Source organism: Carlito syrichta, unplaced genomic scaffold (genome assembly GCF_000164805.1).
Source record: "Carlito syrichta isolate Samal-C Ts95f unplaced genomic scaffold, Tarsius_syrichta-2.0.1 Scaffold310619, whole genome shotgun sequence".
Lineage (NCBI taxonomy): Eukaryota > Metazoa > Chordata > Mammalia > Primates > Tarsiidae > Carlito > Carlito syrichta.
The window spans coordinates 592,708-613,890 of NW_007254715.1; the positions used below are offsets into that span (position 1 = coordinate 592,708).

Genomic DNA, 21,183 nt, shown 5'->3' on the forward strand with positions numbered 1-21,183 from the left:
AAATACCTGCTACAGAATCCAGACTCCCTCATACACTGTGAGAACTCTGGCAAGTAACAATCTCTCTAAGCTTCTCTTTCCTCGGTGAAATGGGGAAATCCCTACCATTGGGGGTCACTGTAAAGTTTAATACAAAATAAAAATAATAAGTAATAAAGCACATAGCTCACAGCCTAGTGCATATCAAGCTCTCAAGAATGTGTGTTATTAATCTTTCCTTCAAAATCTTTACTATTCATTTTAAGACTGACTATTCAAGTTTCATAACAACAAAATAGGGGAAAAAATCACCATCTGGTAAGGCAGTATCTTTACATGGAACAAATTTTTTGTGGAACCTTAAGTACATTCCCGAATGGCCTAATGTCAAGACAAAGCTCACAAAGAAGGTGCTCTTTGCTATTGCTTTTATTATAACTTGGGAGTTTTGTTTAATACTCTGCATTAATGAGGGAGCTTCTTAGTATAATATTACAACAGAGAGTGCAAGAAATACCAGAGAGGTCAATGCAGTTCTATTAACTGTCATCTAACACAGAAATATTTTCCTTGAATACCATTAAAGCTTTCTCCTTTTCTTTGTTCTGCTTTTTGAAGGCAGTAGGAGCCCAAATTTCCCTACCAATAATTTCTGTTTTCGACTTGGCAGCATAATGATATTAGACTTGAGGATAAAAAAAATCACCTTGGCAATGTCTTCTTCAGAGGTTTTTATAAAAGATATTTTGTTAGGATAAATTATACTAAGCAGGCTCTTTAACTAAGCAAAAACAAATCCACTTGTTACTAAATGACCTGAGTAGCTTTATATTTTTTAAAGAGAACCTACCTGGAAAGAGCTACACCCTTTAAATGAACATTTTATTAAAATGGAAAATATGAAACAGAAGGGTAATTAGACAAGTAAGTTGCTCTTTGCTACTCCTGCTGATAGGGTAAACTCAGAAGACTCTCAGATTCCCACTGCCATGTATAAATCAAGACTCAAGCTGTGGTTGCAGCAAAACAGTTCTGGAATAATTTTTCTTATATCCTGGGGGCTCAGGACAACTGATTGGAGAGATACAATGGTAGCTAAATGAATAAATCTGTGCTCTCTCATATATATGTACTGACATGTGCGCGCGCACACACACACACACACACACACACACACACACACACACACACACACACACACACAAAACAAAAAAAACCCTTGCCTTCTCTAAACTAAAAGGTGGAAATAGGAAATACCTCTTATGGATTCTGAAGAGATATCCCAGAATAAATAGTGTCTCTGAATAAAGAATCCCCTAATGCGAAAGAAGAGGAATTACCACCATCTCCCTACTCCTATCATTTCTTCCTCTCAAGGATTTCCTAACCATCAGGTCAATCCTGTTAATCCATGAGTCACAGCAAAAGATGGTCTTTTATTCCATAGAGACTGGCAACTCTTGATAGATTAAAAATGATTTGTCAAGCCAAACGATTTGAGCAGGGCATAGATGACATGACCCTTTGAAGACACAGTGTCTTCGACCTTGCCATTTTGACCTTCACAGCTCTTGAGACACATTACCTTCTTTAGCTCACAATCAGTCCCATATCCTAGTCTGCTCAGTTATCCCATAAAAACCTTGCCTGGACAGATCCCATCATGATCTGTGTCTCCAGTGGCCCCATCAAACTCTAGGTGAGAGTCCTATTTTTTTCAGATCTGAATCCTAAAGAAAAGTCCCTTCCTAATGAATTTCACATACACATATAACTTAGCTCAAGCACCCTTGTTGGACTCATAAACTCTGTTACTTCCTGGGATCTCCAAGGCTCTTTCTCATTTCCCCTACCTCCAAAGGAATATTTCAGCCACTGCTGGCCTGCTGAGCTGGGATATAGGTAATTCACCTAAGTGTGGGCAGGAAGGACCTCTTACTTGGCCAAAGCTACAGCAAAGCTAGACATAAATAGAGAACAGGCCTGGGAATATGATATATGTCTTTTAATCCCATTCCCACTTTATCTGCAGTGGGACCTTGGACAAGTCACTAAAACTCTCTGATCCTTGGGTTCCTTAACAGCTGAATGAGAATCTGACATCCAGGGCTCCACTTTTCTAAACTGTGTGGAGTTTTAACAGTCTTATTAAAAGTTAATATCCTGTGCCCTTTCCACATGAGTGGTGTCTCATTCCAAAAGCCAGTTGCAGGCTTGGCTTTTACTTTATCTGAAACATCAGGACTCCTAATTCTACTATATTTCATACATTGCCTACCCAGAATCTTCATGTTTGTATTTTTGGAACTTTTAAAAAGTGGGGAAAAATATGTATATACAACATAGAGCACCCCCTATAGTAGAAATATAATTTAAAGAGGTCAAATCAAATATGAAAATAAAAAATGGTTGTCAATAAAACATATAACTTTGCTGTTTTGTTTGTTTTAATGACTTTTCCTCCAGAGGAAAGGCATTTGGGTAAAGAGGTTTTTTTTTTTTATAGACAGTCTTTATTATTACATAAGCTTGTTCTTCTCCTCTCCTACTGCTGTCAATATTTTTATTTTAAAAAGTAACAACAAAACTTCAAATAAAATCTGACTGTTAGCAATCTGTGATGAGATTTCAGATGCTCACAGAAATAAAACTATACTGACTGCACTTCAATATATCGACAAGAGATGGTAGGAAGTGTGAGGAAATACTGAGCAAAAGTTTTTCAAACACTGGCAAAAATACATAATCAATACTTCAGTTCCTAAGTATTTAATTACCTATTAATTGCTCTACTGTTCCTTCAATTCTCAGTCTGTTGACTTTGAAAAAAATAACATACTTCCCCCTCTTCTAGAATGATGTAAAGGACTGGAATAATTTTCAATTAACTCAAAATTTACAAAATAGCACAATTCACTATCCACATCTATCAAACCAGTCTCTATTGTAGTTTCAAGTTCATTGATATCATCATCATATTATATTTTCATGTCATATATTGGTATAATGTTTCTGTAGACTTCATATCATTTTAAAATAAAACATACAATTTTAGTTTAGAGAGTATGAGAAAGAATGTAGTCTACCTACTCCTTGACATAGAGAAGTGGAGACTCTTTGTGTTGAATGGACTTTGCTCAAAATCACGTTGTTAGGTAGTAGATAAATCAGAATTAAAAGCTAAAGCACAATGTTTTGCCAGACATTTGGGAGAAGTTCATTCAATATTTGTTGAGGCTTATTAAAACTTATTTCTGTCCTCTGATTTTTTTCCCATTACGTTCTGATATCAGAATTTCCTCAATAAAACTTAATGCACCTAGATGAGGGATATATGGGAAACCTCTGTACCTTCTAAGGGGAAGGTATCTTTTGCTTTGAAACTAAAACTACTTTTTAAAAAAGTCTTTAAGCTGGGCACATTGACTCACACCTGTAATTCCAGCACTTTGGGAGGCAAAGGAGAGAGCATTGCCTGAGCCCAGAGGTTTGAGACAAATCTGGGCAACTTAGCAAGACACTGTCTCTACAATAACTCAAAAAACTAGCTGGGTGTGTTGGCACACACCTGTAGATTTAGCTACTTGGAAAGTTGAGGCAGAAGGCTCACTTGAGCCCAGCAGGTGGAGGCTGCAATGGCCATGATTTTGTCACTGCACTACAGCCTGGGCAACAGAGTAAGATTCTAACTTAAAAAAAAAGTCTTTAAAAATGAAAACAGAACCTCCCCCCAAAAAACTTTAATGTACTTATGAGCTTAACAGAACTCTTATATTTCTTCTTGCACATGTTAAAATGTATATCATTCGATTATTTTCATTGGTAGAACATTAGTTTCCTTCTTCCTCATCCTTTTCCTCCTCTTACTTCTTTTCCTTTCAAGACAAAAGAATAAGTTCTTCTTTATAAAGCTAAATCAGCAATTAAAAGCATTCTTTACCTCCAGTGTCATTAGTGAAAACTTCCACTTGGGTTTAAGTACCTTTTTTCCCTTTTTATACTGATGCTTCTCTTCACTTGACCTAAGGTCAGATATTAAAGGCTCAATTTCCTAACGAAATTTCTGAACACATTTTCACTTTTTGACATGCTTCTTTAAAAAGTTTGAAAGGCACCCCTAAAGCCATGGACATCGCCAAACAATGACAAATTTTACATGAACTTGAGTTAGTCCAGCAAGTCAAGCTCATAGTGTCTCCTGCTGACCATGTACTAGACCCCACGTCTATGTTAGATCTCTTAGTCTTTGCAACAACCTCCCAAGGTAAGTTCCATCTTAAATCTCACATTTGCAGATCAATAGGCTGCAGCAAGTGAGTCTTAGAGAAGTTCTGTAACTCGCCCAGGTCTAGAAGGTGTCCCAGAGTCAGGGCTTGTACCTAGGTCCACTGGACCCTAATACTTGACTCTTACTGTTTTTGGCCGCAATAGCTAATGTTGATCTGATCCGTCTTCTAGGCTACATGGTAGGCTAAATACTTAATCTGCAGTATTTTACTGGATATTTACAACTCTCTATTTGTAAGTACTATTACTGGTGTCATCATTTTACAGATAAATAGGAGATTAGAAAAGTTAACTTTTTTTTTTTGAGTCAGAGTCTCACTCTGTCACCCAGGCTGGAGTACAATGGCACGCTCACAGTCACTGCAGCTTTGACCTGCTGGGCTCAGGCGATCCTTCTGCCTCAACCTTCACAGTAGCTGGAACTATAGGCATGCATTGCCATGCCCAGCTAATTTTTTTGATTTATTGTAGAGATGAGGTCTCTCCATGTTGCCCAGGCTGGTCTCAAACCTGTGGGTTTAGGCAATCAATTCTCTTACCTCTGCCTCCCAAAGTGCTGGGATTACAGGCATGAGCCACTGCAACCAGCAAAAAGTTAACTTTTTTTAAAAGGCAAAGCAAAAAGCACAATTTATTGGCATGAAATAACTAAACTGATCCTCTATGTTGCCCTGATTCATCTGCACTTTGGCATGCAGGCTCTGGAGAATATAATGGGCATAAGTGCAAATCTTTTGCTCACCTACAAGAGTAAAAGAAAAATACTTGAGTTGCCAAGGTGAAGCCCCTCGTGCCCATAAACATCAAAATGTGTTTCAATGCTTTGACCAGTGAATTCTATATCTAAATAAAATAATTATTACTTTCATAAAATGTCTCTGTTTGCTACTGACAGAGAGCAGACCAAAATAGGATGTCCTACAAAAGCCTTTAAATAACCAAGGAGAGGAATCAAAATAAAAATAAATCTTGGCCAGATTTATAGGTGCACCTTGATTAGTTCTCGTTTTTTCCTTCAAATAAGCAATACCTGAAAAAAATGAAAAGGGCATGTTGAGACCAGATATCATGTAATAGATGGGTTTTCTCTGACATACAGTATGGTATAATGCCAAAAAAAATAATGCTGGCCCATCATTTGTGATGCTTACCAGCTAAGTAGAGCAGAGAGAAAGACAAAGGGGATTTTTCAAGATGCCTAACGGCACCACCACTTGGATTTGAACAAATGATCACTTGTTCAACTGTACTTGAAGTTTTGTTATGGTGTAGCATTTTGTTGTTCTGTCTGACACAACTGGGGTTTTTTTTTTTGGCGTCAACTGTAAACAATTTTTTGGTTCAAAAATCTTAATGTTAAAATCAAATCTAGTTCATTTAGATATAATTCTGTTGCTGGTTAATGAGAAAGCATATCTTATAAGAAGTTAATTATGTACAATATAATGTCACTGGAACTGATTACCCACAGGCAGTCACTTCCTTTTCACACTCCCACCAACACTCAGATACCTTCTCAGAGTGATATGCCTCAGTTAATAGAAATACTGATCAATAAAGCTAAGGATTATTATTTTTTAAAGAGTAAACTTCTCATTTTTCTATAAACAACCTTTTTAACAAAATATGTTTTCATTTCCCTCATGTAACACTTTATCTACAATGGATTTGGCTAGTTGAATAAAAATACCTGTTAAAGGAAAGAAGGTTCTCATCAAAGCTGTTGAAATCTGATTTCATTTCAGATTCTAGAACTAATGTTGTTTTTTTGTTTAAATAGATTTTGTCTGTCAATTTCCAGACCTGCTGTGCCATCAGCCTGTATGGACTGCTGTGGTCAACACGGGGGTTGTAGCAGCAAATTTTATTATGGACTGGTAATTGAATTGAACAGGTTTACATTTGAATAGATTTACTACATCATGATCTCTGACATACTGCATGGGACTGAAATCCCTCTCCATCCATAAAGATACATTTAAGACGGTATCATTCTCTCCAGGCTTAGAAAGCAAGTCTTGAGCCAAGAAGATGGCCAAACATAATAGTGCATTTATATGCAGGATGTAATGCAATATTTCATTGCATTTTTAAGTATAAAAGAAAGACTATTCCATATTTACTCATAACCATCTCATCTTTTCTATTTGGTGAGGAGGAGAGTGTTAGAACTGATATTTTGCCATCAAAGTGGGCATTAGGAAGTAAAGGAAAATGAATTATTATTTGAGTATATCAGCAACAACAGCAATTCCCTTGAAAACAGATCCTACAAAAGCTTGATAACAGCAACCGAAGAGGTGTGAATTATAGATAAGCACCGTCCCATTTACTCTCACCAATAATGTTTAATTAAACAGAGTTCACACCTTTTCATTCACTCTTAACCACCCTTCAGGATGACTCCTGCTCAAAATTACAATGGGAAAAATTATTTAGGGGAAACTATTTTTTCTCCTTCCTTCTTAAGCTTGGAAGGGCAAATAGTTGAGTAAATGATAGTAATAAAATCAAACTAAAAAAATTCTGTCTTCCTGGAAATGGAGGGGTGTCTCCACATTCTTTAGTTTCTGAAAATAAATCTAAATTTAGGACACATCAATACAAAGCATTCATTGATACATCACTTTGAGAGCATTTTTTTAAAAAATTGATCTGCCTTTTAAAAATAATGATTCCTAGGCCTGGCTTGGTGGCTCAGCCTGTAGTCCCAGCACTTTGGGGGGCCGAGGCAAGTGGATTGCCTGAGCCCGCGGGTTCAAGACCCACCCTGGCAACTTGGCGAGACCTCGTCTCTACAATAAATCAAAAATTAGCTGGGTGTGGTAGCGTGCACCTGTAGTTCTGGTTAGTTGGCAGGCTGAGGCAGAAGGATCGCCGGAGCCCAGCAGGTTGAGGTTGCGGTGGCCGGGAGCGTGCCACTGCACTCCAGTCTGGGTGACAGAGTGACTCTCCAACTCAAAATAAATAAATAAATAAATAATGATTCCTCAACTTTCAAGGATTTGAAAGCACTTTTAATTAAGCCTTTTTGAATGAATGTAAGTTTAGTTTGAACCTCTATAGCCCAACTAAGAGGCAATATAAATATAACTAAGCCCAAAAATTGAATGTCAATCACTTATCACTACATTAGGAAATATGTTTTGTTTGTTACTATGCTACAAGGCTTAAGGCAATGGTTAAGATACAGTGTTCCACCTCAAAAAAGTAAGCTACCACCATTGTCCTAACTAAAAGGGAAACTCTTTGTCATGGGGTTTGGGTTGTTGTTGTTTTATTTGTATGGTTTCCTTTATCAAGGTTGCCCTTTGGCAATTTTACATAAGTTTTTTTAGCAAGAAGAGCAACCATATCTGTCTTTTTCACTGTTGCATCACTGGAGCCCAGAAGAGTGCCTGGCACATGTGAGGACATATGTAGCAAATCAGTAATAAATGTAAAACATGTTAACTGTGAAAAATCCTGAGTATCAAAGGCTATACAATAAAAAGTAACACCCCTCCTCGTCTTTGTTTACTGTGTGACATTGTCATTACCTTTAGGTATCCTTCCTCCCACTTCTCCATGCATAGAGCCACACAGTATGTATCTACTTTCTACCATTCTTTCTCCTTTCCATCTCTCTGTATGCATGTATGTATGTATGTATGTATATGTGTGTGCATTATCTCTATATATGTATATATATAAATGATACCATGCTACAAACAAAAACTTGTTTTAGATATATATATTTTTTTGCCCTGCCATGTATGTTGGTCATCTTTTTATAAGGCTTTATTATAATGTTATACACTTATTTGTTTATAATTCTTTATCAAGGGAAGAGAAAAGTTGAAGACTAGGAGAATTTAAGAGAGTCTTCTTTGTTCCTAGTGGGCAAGTCTTAGGCAGAGAAATATGGTGGGAATTCCATGTATCTGAATATAACCTGAACTACTCATCATCCTATAACATTGTTCACAGTAAAATCTTGGGATGAGAACAAACCAGGAAAAATAATGAGACCCAGTATGCCACACACCCATTGAAACTTTGGTTCATTCATGGTGAATTAGTTAGTACTTGAGTCTATTTGTATTTAAAAGTTTAAAAACAAAAATAAAGGCTCTCCAGTAACAACAGAATATACAAACCAGTAAGGCAAGCCCCAGCAACGGAGTATATTTCTATGATGCAACAGAATCAGCATATTTAAATATTTAAGTAATCTAATATTCTGCCAAACATTGTTAGTTTATAAAACTGAATTTATTTTAAACTCTGGTAAAATTTTCTGAAGAGAAGGATACAGAAAAATTTAAATATAATACCTAAAATGTAGATTTGCATAAACACACATTACAGAGATACATAAAAGAACAAAAACAAAATGGTAGGCCTCCCCAAAGAAAAGAACAATTTACTCGAACTCCAAGATGAAATGTTAGTTTCTCTAGAAATGCTGAAATATACAAATATTTCAAGAACTTTGACATATATAGGATAGCTGAGTGGCAGCTAGAGTCGATGGGCTCAGTCCCTGGCTCCACCAGTTATAAACTATGTGAGCTTAAAAATTTGTTTAGCACAAAATATATGTTCACTGTTACTATTTTGTGGTTGTTGTTGTTAACCCCAACTGAAAGCAAATGAAAAGTAATTTTAATATCATATTGCAAATTATTTACAGAAGAAAATAAGTCCAAAAGATATGGTTGGAAAGGAATACAGAATGCTTCAAATCTAAGATTATTATTTGTGTGTGTGGTATGTGTGTGTCCTTAGTCTATCACCCAGGCTGGAGTGTAGTGGCTCAGATGACCCTTCTGCTTCAGCCTTCCAAGTAGCTAGGATTACAGGTGCGTGCCACCACATCTGACTAATTTTTTATAGAGATGAAGTCTTACCATGTTGCCCAGTCTGGTCTTAAAATCCTGGGCTCAGGCAATCCTTTCGCCCTGGCATCCCAAAGTGCAGGTATTACAGGCCTGAGCCACCACCACTGGGCTCCCCAAGATTAATTAAAAAAAAAATCTTGTGAACTATGTAATGAGAAAAAAACAGAAAATCAAGGATAGTAGCCTCTTGGTTTATCTTCACCCTTTGCCTTCTGTAAATTGTAAAGATGAAAAAACCAGAACCGTCAAGCATACCTGGTGGTTTAGCTGATGCATCCCTACCTCGCCCTTCCTGTCGATGTCAAGCAGTGAGCCTTGAGGTGTCAGAAAGTTCGAGGGTAAAGAAGGAGTACTCTGCCACCACATTCAGGATACTTACCGTTACCCCATCTTTTTCTGATTTATCTAACATTGGTGTAATTTCTTGCTCCCCCGCCCCCTACCACTATTATTAAACCCAAAGTACAGAAATAATGGCAAAGAGCCTTACCTTCTTTCAGCATGCCGACTTTTAAACACTTCATGAAGCGGCAAGCCTGGCAGGATTTACGTCTGCGCTTTGTGATTTCACATTCATTCGTGGCGGGGCAGCTGTATTCTATATTGCCTAAAACACAGAGTTTGAAGAAAAGGAATGGTCAGAGTTGTAAGACCCAGGAAACATTAGCGTCCCAAAGTTACTAATGCCAACTCTGATATTTTTGTCCCACCTCCCCCCGCAAAAAGTCACAAGAGACTTACGAAGAATGTCAGAAATGTCATCAAGCTGAATGGTCTCATATAATCACTACAGATTTATTGAACAATGAGAAAACATCTGGTGAAGTGCTTTGAAAGACGAAGTTTAAAATTAGTCATTAAAATGTTCTGCTTAGTCCACCCATACAAATTAACAGTCTTCCAGAATCTGAGGATCCAAAGGAAATTTTAAAGTAGATTCTGTTTGTAAAAACACAAACATCAAAACTGGAGTCAATCCTGGATTTCTTTTGGTTACTAATGCTTTGGCACATCAAGCTTATTGTCTTTCTGACATTGGACAACATAAACCTCACTGCAAAAATGAGCAGCAGGCTAATCTGGGACTTTATGCTAAACGTCTAGAGGGCAAGGACGGAAATGACATAGCTGTTGCTGCAACACTTTCTAGAGTCTCACAATGTAACACTATGCTTGGTATGTGCTTATTGATGATGATGATGATGATGATGGTGATTATCATCATCATGTTTGTTGTATTATATGCATAATTAATTCCAAGCACTTAGACTTGGTGCAGTGACTCACTTGGTGTAATCCCAGCACTTTGGAGGCAAAGGTGAGAGGTTTGCCTGAATCCAGGGGTTCAAGACCAGCCTAGGCAACTTGGCAATACCCCTTTTCTATAATGAATAAAAACGTTAGCCAAGCATGGTGGTACGCGCCTATAGTTCCAGCTACCTGGAAGGCCAAGATGGAAGGATTGCCTGACTTCAGCAAATCGAGGCTGTGGTGGCCATGAACACACCATTGCACTCCAGTCTGGGAGACAGAATGAAACTCCTACTTAAAAAATAAAAAATAAAAACAAACACTCAAGTTCCATGATGATGTTATTAAAAAAACAAAACTGCTCTACAAGTATTTTACTATTAGTCTTTCCATTATTTATGGTAGTATCTACATATTTACAATTGTAAGTATGTAACCAGAAGAAGATCCAAACTTCAAATTTTTTCAGTTAGTGCCAATGACAGTGTGCAGGATGTGTTCTGGGGCTGCCTACGGTTCCCCAAAGAAGCTGCCTTTAAAATAAAGCCTCTCTCCCCTATCAGCTCTGTCACATAGTGCTTGAAGGTCTTTTGTGACTTCCTAACCCTTTCCCCTTGTGATTAAGTGCATTAGTATCTTAATGAAAATGCATTCTGTTTATTGCCCTCTTGGGAAGGGGGAGGTCATCACACCAAATGCATAAATTGTCATCAGAGACGGTCCGAGCATAATTGCGATTTTGCTGCTCCATGTTTGCAATACTCAGGGTCCATCTAAGTCCCCTGAAACATGCGCAGATTCTAGTAATTAGCACAGAGTCTGCCTGGGACCATAGCATTGATGAAATATTTCAGAGTTAATCACACTTTGTAAACACTGATTTATATTGACTACCTTTCTCCAGACTGATGTCTCCTCATTAAATATCACATTAGCGGATTGCAGGATTGTACAAAGACTCAACTATTCAGCAACTGCTAATTCAACAGGAAGTAATACTTAACCACTTATAACTACTGAAAATTGGTTAAGTATGCATGACTTTAGAAAACACATTATAACTTCAGATAGGCCAATCAAAATTGCTTTACTAAATTAGCATTCTAATCCAGGGCATTTATAATATAAGAAAAGCAACTACTTCTTAACATGAGGTTAAATTATAAGAGTAATGTTAATTGCATCAGTAGAAGCATACACTGTCACCTTCCTCAGCCATATTACTGATGCTACACTCATAGAAAACCAAGGATAAGTCAAAGAAACCCGACTGGCTGGGTTATGGATAAGAACAGAAGGATCCACCATTTGAACGTTAAATGAGCCACTCTGCTGCAGTTTCTTTAACTATCCCTGAACATTTATTTTTGCATTGAAAGAGTGTTAGTAATTTTCTAAGGGTTAATTAGCATTCCACTACCATATCCTTCCACTCTACAAGGTTCTCCCATTACTTATTTTAAAAGAATTTAGGCCATTGCAGTCTTAGTAAGGACTGAACAACAACTAGTTAGAAGGATAAGAAAGAAAAAAAATTCAAGTAGTATTTTTCTTCTTTTTTGTGCGTCAAAAGTCTGTGTGAAGTAATACCTTGTTCATTTTCTCGTACAAAGGCATGACCACTAGCATCACGCCCTTAAACCAGTGCTGGAAATTTCTATCAGAATGACCAACCACCACAAACATAATCAACATTATTTTCAGACTTGTTCCACTTCCTCTTTGAAAATCGTACCTCCACCCTTCACATCAACATACATCAGGCATGTGTGAGCTCACACCTGGACTATGGCAGTTATCGCCTCTTTGGGCACTTTGCGGCTACCCTGACACGCCCTGATCCAAGATGCACACTGTTATCATATTCCTCTCCCTTTGATCATGTCATTACCTTAATTTTACAAAATCAATAATTCACTTGCCCTCTTGAATTGAATATAAAATACTAGACTAGTAAATAAGGTCTTCTCCCAATCTAACTCTCATCTACTCTTCCAGCAATATTAAAATCTTTACCAGGATAGCCATCACCATTAACTCAAGAAACAACAGATGCTGGAGAGGATGTGGAGAAAAGGTAACACTTCTACACCTTTGGTGGGATTATAAACTAGTATAGTATCTGTGGAAAACAGTGTGGGGATTCCTAAAAGACCTAAAAATCGACCTTCCATACAACTCAGCAAACCCCATTCTGAGAATATACCCGGAGGAACTCAAATCACTCTATGAAAAAGATACCTGCACATGCATGTTTATTGCAGCATGGTTCACAATAGCAAAAACATGGAACCAACCATGCTGCCTATCAAAAGCTGGACTGGATAAAAAAAAATGTGGTACATATACACAATGGAATATTATGCAGTCATAAAGAAGGACAAAATTATGAACTTCACAGCAATTTGGATGGACTCAGACTCTATAATACTCCGTGATCTATCACAGAAACAAAGAACTGAGTACCACATATTCTCACTCATAAGCGGACCCTGAGCAATTACCATAATACTAGAAGAAAGGGATTGTCAGTAGTGGGAAACTGCCAGAGGAGGGGGGCACCTTCCATCAAAAAGGGTATGTGATCTCAAGCCAGGGGAAAAGGGGACAAAAGTGAGGCCCAAGCTTTACGTGTACGATGACCATTTGTATACCTAACCCTGAATTGTACCCCACAGATTTAAAATTAAAATTTTTTTAAAAGATGAAGAAAAAATCAAATCAAATCATTACCTTACATAAATAAGGCCTTCTCCCAATCTAACTCTCATCTACTCTTTCAGCAGTATTAAAATCATTACCTTACATAAACTTTTGATGCGGCCAATATGATTTGCTCATTTTTTTTGCTAAGTGTCCTTCAGACTTTCCTCTGAGAATAATGTCTTTGCCACTTTTGTCTTCTGAAAATTATTTCCAAAGCTCCATGTTCAACTCCAATTCCATTCAAATCGTTCATGAAAACTTCTCAGACTACTCCAGCAGAAAATGAATTCTCAGTTCTCTTATCTTTTCAGGTACTCTCATCATACACAAATAGGCCATATCTTGTTGTGCCTTTCTCATGCATATTGCCCATAGATGGTAAGGCACAGAAGGGACCATTTCTTATGCATATAAAAACCCTTCCACAAAAAGTAGTACATAAGTAGAAGAATAAACTTAAAGCAACTTAGTATTTTTTTATTGTCTCAAGGTCGTGGTTATGAGTATCAGTCATAGGGCTATAAAGTAGTACTGTCACAGGATCAAGTGAGCTAGATATCCAATTAGGAAGCAATATTAAGAACACGAGGAAAGCCATTCCACAAGTAATCCAAAAAAGTAGAAGAAAATCTAGTGAAATTTTCAAAATGTTGAAAGGTAGTTTTTACAAAAACAGGAAAAAAATGTGTGGCAAAAGAATGAAAGAGCAAGCAAAAAATAAAAAATACAAAAAATACAAAATCTTCCTGGGACTAAAGTGGGAAAAGAGAAAAGAATCTATAAGAAGCTTTAAAAAGAATACAAATGCATCCTAATCTGAATAGGCTAAGAATAAAAAGAAATAAAATATAAAAATACAAGTTAGATGGTACTAAAAGTGTTACATAATTTTTATCTTACACTATTTACTATCATTGACAAAGTAGGTGCTCTCACAATTGGAGTCACATTGGAAAAAGTATTTAGGAGATTCAATAATAGTTATCTAAATCTATGAATTATTCATCTATGAATAGTTGTATAATGATTTTTAAATTTCTTCAATAAACAGAAGTAAATTTGTCAAATTGTTACATGAGAGTCTTAGATCATGTTTTTAAAAGTACTCTTGTTTCCTTTCTAACCATCACATTCTTCAGTGACAAAGGGAAATGTAAAGGTAGGAAAAGTTTTATTAGTGCTTCAGAATAAATTCTTGAAGGACCTCTGCCCTATTTCTTAGTAATCCTCAGTGTTTATCAATAAGCCTGGAATTTCATATCACAGCTGGGCTGGGATAAAGAGAGATCGTTCTTGATCTTGAGGAGTCCACATCCATAGAGGAAACAAGACATGTAAACAAATAACAATACAGCTTAGGGTTTGGTGTAGTGGTTCGGAATGCAGCACGCATGTACACACACATGCATTCCCAAAAAGAGATGGTGTTTAGGAAGGTCAGCAAATTCTTCACACAAGAGCAAAAGGTTGAACTATGCTGAGAAAAATTAATAAATGACTAGGTTGGGGTAAAGGAATCTTCCTAAACCTTTAGCAAATGTAGCAACATTTCACTGTGAAGGGAAGGAAAACAACTTGGTCCTAAGTATTCTCACAAATGATATATTTTCAGCTTAAGTGTCTAGAAATAGTTTACAATGAATCGGGTCTCCTTCACAAATGTTCTGTTTCAATAAAGTCTTGACATATATGGATGATAACCTTGATTTCACTAAGTGACTCTGATTTACATCTTGAAAAACAACATCAACATCATTCTAAATAACTTATTTGCTGGAGGAAAATCTCTCTAATTTTCAAGCCCTCCCATTGAGTTACTCAGTTCATTGTTGTTGGTTATGATCACCCACCCAACAAAGTCTTTGATCCATGTTAGAGAGTCTACAGAGATTCTGCCCTTGAAAAAACTTCCCTGGTGCTTTTTCTATTCAATAAAGCAAGCATTTTATCCTAAAAATGTGCTGCCCCAAGCACCGAGGTAACAATGTTACATCTATTTTGGTAATGGTTCAAAGACATTACTCCCAGTAGACCATATGATCTCCATGGGGCACTTGTTTTCCTTCGATTCACTAAAAGTGGAAACTAGACAAAAAATATTTCCAGTAGCAACTGTGGACACCTGGAATGTTAACACTGGACAGTCATTCAGGAGGATGCAGAAGTTATTGTTCACAGCACAGGATTCTCATTTCAGATACAGAGTTTTCTTGGATTATAGCTTGCTATTTTCTGGGACACATTTGTTAGGTGGCACCAGGGAACGAATTGGGCAGCTACTGATGATATGACCGGAATTTTCCCAGTTTTTTTCAATAGCTGAGGAGGTACGCTCTGCTGCAGAGGGAACCAAATCAACATGGAAGCTCTGGGTTTTTAAACCAGGCTGACAAGAATGATAGAGCAATTTATAATATCTCCTGGCAGCTTTTCAGAAAGTCCTGGGCTCTGATTACTTATTTCAGAGCCTTTTGTACAATTAGTTTGCAGGCAATATAATTTTCTCACTTACTGCTTAATAGAATCTTGCAGCTAGCTGGCGGATAGAATAACAGGGTGTGTGTAAAACTCCAGCCTGGAGTGCCAGTGGATAATTTGTATATTCCTTTCAGTCACTTAATGGACTTTTACAGTATGGCAGTGAAAGGGCTGAATGATGTAAATTAGCATGGCATCTCAAAATAAAAATATATGTCAAATCTTTACTCCCGATCCACATCACTCCCACACGGTAATGATGCATTTGGATTTATGTAGTTCCTGAGAATTGCCCTCCTTTTCACACATGTAGACATCATAATTGTAAAGCCAATTTGAAAGCATCTGTATATCCCCCCCACAATTGTTTTAATTTTATTAACAGAAACAAATGGCTTGAGATGACCCACAGGGCACTCCGAGTGGGGTTTATCCAATTGTTTTCCAACATTAAGTGATTTAAAAATAATGGGATTTGCCTCGGTACACAATCATAGAGCACTGAAAACATGCCAGCAGTAATCTGTAGTATTTTTGTTGTAAATGCCTTAAAACATAAAAAAGAAAGAAAGAAAACCTTTTCTTTATTGTATAGCATTAAAGGTCTTGCCATTTTTACAGTGAGAAAACTTCTCTTTCTTCCTCATTTTTAATGTTACTTTGTTTCTAATTACTGTCTTGCTCATTTTTACACCTGAAATAGAAATTAATACTATCTATACCTGGGATGAATAGCATGGAATAATAATTTCTTATATATAAATAACTGTTTAAAGTCATAATTGCAACAATCACATACAAGTTAAGGGACTATTGTGTTTCAAAGACTACACCCCAAATTAAATTTTAAGTAAGTTATATAGGGACACTATCGTTGTCCTCAAGGGATGGTGCCAAACTTTGTTGGTGCTTCCTCTGGAAGGAGTCACTTTACAAGTTATAAAGTGTGTGTGTTGGGGGTGAGGGGGTGTTATACCTCAATTTCACCCAAAACATCTACTGCCCTCTTTATTATGACATGATGCCAAACAATTTTTGTCCAGATTTTAAATCTACCCTCAAAGGTCAAAGATCTGCCACCACTGCAGCTATTTGAGAATCTGCTTCAGGCTCTAAAAGAGGATTCCCAAAAGTACTATGAGGAATGACAGTGTCAGACTACTACTGGGACCCTAGACCACCTGCCAAGTGTAGGTTGTGGCATACTGAGGAGGGAGGAGAGGAGTGTCGCATCAGGTTAAAAGTTACAGTTGGCTCTTATCAAAGCAATTTCATACACAGGGTTATGCTGAAGTCTCATGTTCTTTGTTCTGTATAATCACTCTACTTTAAAAATTGAGGTGAGGATAAATGGGTGTAGGGAAAAATCTTTTGCTATTTGATTCTTTAATATTCTACAGGATTAAATTTTGATAGTCATAGTCATAGCATATAAGTCATAAAACATATGTTGACAAAAATGGCTGCATTTTCAAGGTGAAGCTCAGACCTCATTCTCAAATGGGAATGGATGACACTTTGCCTTTAAGGAAAAAGACCAGAAAGAAATCCACAAGAAGGACATGGTGTTTCACACTTGTAATCCCAGCACTTTAGGAGGCCAAGGGGAGTGGATTGCTTGAGCCTAGGAGTATGAGATCAGCCTGGGCAACATAGTGAGACCTCATCTCTACAAAAAAAAATAAAGAAAAGAAAAGAAAATCCAAAAATCATTTGGGCAGCCAGGTGCAGTAGCTCATGCCTGTAATTCTAGAACTTTGGGAGACAGAAGTGGGAAGATTACTTGAGTCTAGGAATTCAAGACTAGCCTAGGCAACATAGTAAAACCTCATCAATAAAAAAAAAATCAAAAAATTAGCTGGGGTGTGGTAGCACATGCCACAGCACACCACTCTGGGTGATACAGTGAGACTCAGACTTTAAAAAAAAAAGATTACTATCTTAAAATGCCGTAAACTAGGTGCAATTACTTAGCCTTGATTTTTTCTAGTTTAAATGAGATACATCTTGCCTCAGTTTTCCCCAAATGTATAAACATGTCCATTCCTTTATTGCTTTAATTCTACAATTATTAACTAACCACTAGGCATTGTGCATGTTCATCTTAAAGAGAAGATGGGAAACATTATTGAATGCCTGTTGCATGTCCATCCTTAGCATACTACTTTGCATATAGTTGAGAAAAACATCTGAGGAGAAATGAGTGAGGGGAGAGAAGGAAAAAAGAGGGAAAAAGAAAATGGCAGGCCTAGGTTCACATTCCAGCTCTGCCATTTTATTGTCTGTGTGAATTTGAACTAGTTACCTTTATTACGCTCGGTTTGCTAAAGAACAAAAGAGGTATAATCACATCTGCTTTATGTCATTGTAAGACTTACATTCAATAAAGGTATTAAATAAATGCACTGAAGTCATGCATAGTTTTGATCCCCCTTCTGAGGAAAAATAAGAGAAACATTTTAAGGTCCTACTGATTATTTCATACCTTGACTCTAAGACCTTAATCTGGAGTTTGGAACCATTATAAAAACAACCTCCCTTAAGTTTGTTCATGGGTGTGAAAATAAATACACCATTCACTCAGAAAAGTTGGCAAGATTTTTGTTTTGTCAACTCCTGGGTGTTTAGCTATATTTTACAAATATTGAGGAGAAAAGAAGGACTTCATCATTTTCTAAAGTACCAAAGTTTCTACATGAATTCTTTAGACATCAACATCTCCTCATGAACACTTCTTGTCAGTACCTTGGAGCTCATGAAGTGCTTATTGCTGAGTAGAATCCGATTATAACTGAGAGAAAAGCATTTGCAAAACTCTTCAAAAATTTCATCCCCATCTTATCTCTTGTCACAGTTCCAGGTCAGTTTCTATCCCACCCCAAGTCACCATTTGTCTGACACTTACAGAATTACTAGACGTTCTTTGAAAATAGCATTTTCTTTCCTACTGGTTCTCTCCATGTGATTCTTCTATCATTTGTTCAGTGAAACTCTCTCAGAGCTCAGGAGACTGAGTTGGGGTTCTTGATGGGTGTGACTAGTTCATGTCACATGTATCTTTCGGGTGAGTCTTAGTCTTAGCACTTAACATACTTTATAGTCTATTGAATTACCCTCCTCCTGTTCCAACTATATATTCCTTGATGGCACGACCTTTATTACCTTCAGAATTCCCTGTCTCCAACAGTGTCTGGTCAAGTCAATGACTCACGGGAAACATTCACTTCTCAACTTAATTTTTAGTGATTCTATTCTTCATTCCCTCATTTTAGTGTTTAGCCCCAAATTACTCGTTAAAAAATTAAAATAAAACTGGCTGGGCATGGTGGCTTATAATTCCAGCCTGTAATTCCAGCACTTTGGAAGACCAAGGCAGAAGGATTGCTTGAGTCCAGGAGTTTGAGGTCAGCCAAGGAAACATAGCGAGATTGTATCTCTACAAATAATATCAAAAAATTAGCTGGGCGTGGTGGTGTGTGCCTGTAGTCACAGCTACTTGGGAGGGTGAGGTGGAAGAATTGCCTGAGTCTAGGAGGTAGAGGCTGCAGAGAGCCATGATCCTGCCACTGTACTCCAGCCTGGGTGACAGAGTGAGACCCCGACTCAAAAAAAACCCAAATTCAAACGAAACTGATAGCAATCTATAATTACTATGTCATTTGGCATAAATCAACACAGATTTCTAAGATAGTATACTTCAAAGAGATCCTAGATCCTAGTTGGTTCAGCTCCCTCATTTTATGGAAACCGCAGAAGAATGAATTTGTACTGACTTACCTATGATCACTAGACCCCATGACTCAACTCTTTTTACAAGAATATGGACTAGTGAATTGCAGAAATAAGACTGAAATGGAGATATCCTAACTTCTAGCTCAATGGTCCTTAAAGTTTTCATGCACCCATGAAAAGTTGGATAGTTAAAACCTGAGGTTTTAACAGTTAACAAACACTGAGATTGCTTGGCACTTTTTGCTCTGCTTTACATTCTGTACTCCCATTTTGCAGATTCAGAATTTAAGGCAGAGGGAGAATAAGGCAACATACCCAGAATCACATAGCTAACCAGTGCCACAGCCAGAATTTGAATCTAGGCCATCTGGATCCAATGCCTATCCTCCTAAATATGATGCAGTGCTACCTAACTCTAATATTTTAAAGGTAATCAGTTGAATGCTGTTTAGAATAGAAATTAAAAATGGGAATGCTATCTTCTGAAAGGGTGCTTTGTATAGCTGTTGTTGTTGCTATTATTGCTGGTCGGACAGGAAATTTTGATGCCTGACACAGGAGCCTGTGAGTGACAGGATGAGGGTGGATCTTGGCATTGTCTTTTGCTGTTGTCAGACTTATGGTGCAAGGGCAGCTGTGGGATAGGATAGGGTTGCTTTTAGAGAATGGAATCTCTCAACACCTCAAAAAGAAATCCCTCATCTTGTCTCTGTACCACTATGGTTTGTGGCCAGTTTAATACCACAGAAACCAAACAGAGCATGTCACCAAAGCAACAGGTGCTGGGGTATACACAATGCATTTTAACAATCCCAAAATAATGCTATTGTTCATGATAGAAAAAAAAGAGCAATCCATAATCGTGAAAGTATATTCTGAAATTCATTTGAAAGAGAGTGATAAGTATATAAGAAATATACACTTATTGGTAAAAATGGTGGAGATTATAAATATCTCTCATCCAAGATATGCAGAAATGCAATGTTTTTAGCTCTGATGTAATGATTTTTTCTTGAAAGAAGGCCACTGTTCTCCTGCAGTGTATAATGCATACCTTACGTGATGTGCACAGCCACTTCATCTTCATTTTTAAGCTCCTATAGTGCACAGATCATGTCACAGAAGTCCTCATAAAAGAGCTCAAAGGTGACCAATGCCACAAGGAAAGTATGTCTGCGCTGACCATAACTTCCAAATGTGTTGTGTTCAGTATCCAACATCAATTTTCACATGTTCTTCTTCTACCTCTCATTTTAAACAACCTTGGTATGAGACTGTCTATGCCTCTTTTAAAACAAACAACTAAAAAAAAAAGACTTAACAAAAGGTTCTTGGTTTAAAAAGAAAAGAAATGTGTATTAAGTCTAATGGATCCACTATTTTTGGACAGAAAAGGTTTCGATGTATACATTTCACAACGGCAGTTATGGGCTGGTACAGTAAAGTCCACATGACTAGTGAGAGGGCATTTGGATCATACTCTATGTGACAAAAGAGGTTGACTCTTAAATAGGAATTTGACTTCTTGAGATTTTCCTTTTACCTTAGACAGGTAAAAGCAAGTCTAACCTTTCTTAATACTGTCCCTAAGAGCTTCTGTTCGTGAATGTTCACAGTATGCCCAGAACTTTGTCAGAAAAGAGATATTGTATTAGAATTTTTCTTTCAGATCAAGTTCATGCATTCAACAAATGTCTGCATCCTCTACAATTAATGCTGATTTGGACAATTTTTTCTTGACATACATAATGGTATAGCTTTGTATGTAAACTGTGAAAGGCAGTGTAATAGAATGACTATGAGCTAACGTACTGGAGTCCAACTGAGCTCAAGCCCTGCCTAGTTCTATCATTTTCTGTGTAACTTT

General features: G+C 37.2%; 1 protein-coding gene across 8 annotated transcripts in view; it reads right to left on the minus strand.

Annotated features, from left to right (window-relative positions):
- The window catches only part of ESRRG (estrogen related receptor gamma), a 442,062-nt gene that overhangs the window by 144,764 nt on the left and 276,115 nt on the right, over positions 1–21,183 (minus strand). For all 8 annotated transcript variants that reach the window (XM_008068383.2, XM_021717735.1, XM_021717732.1 and 5 more), the window contains one exon: positions 9,640–9,756. In XM_008068383.2, coding sequence (XP_008066574.1) covers positions 9,640–9,756 — 117 coding nt within the window. The remainder of the gene's footprint in view (positions 1–9,639; positions 9,757–21,183) is intronic.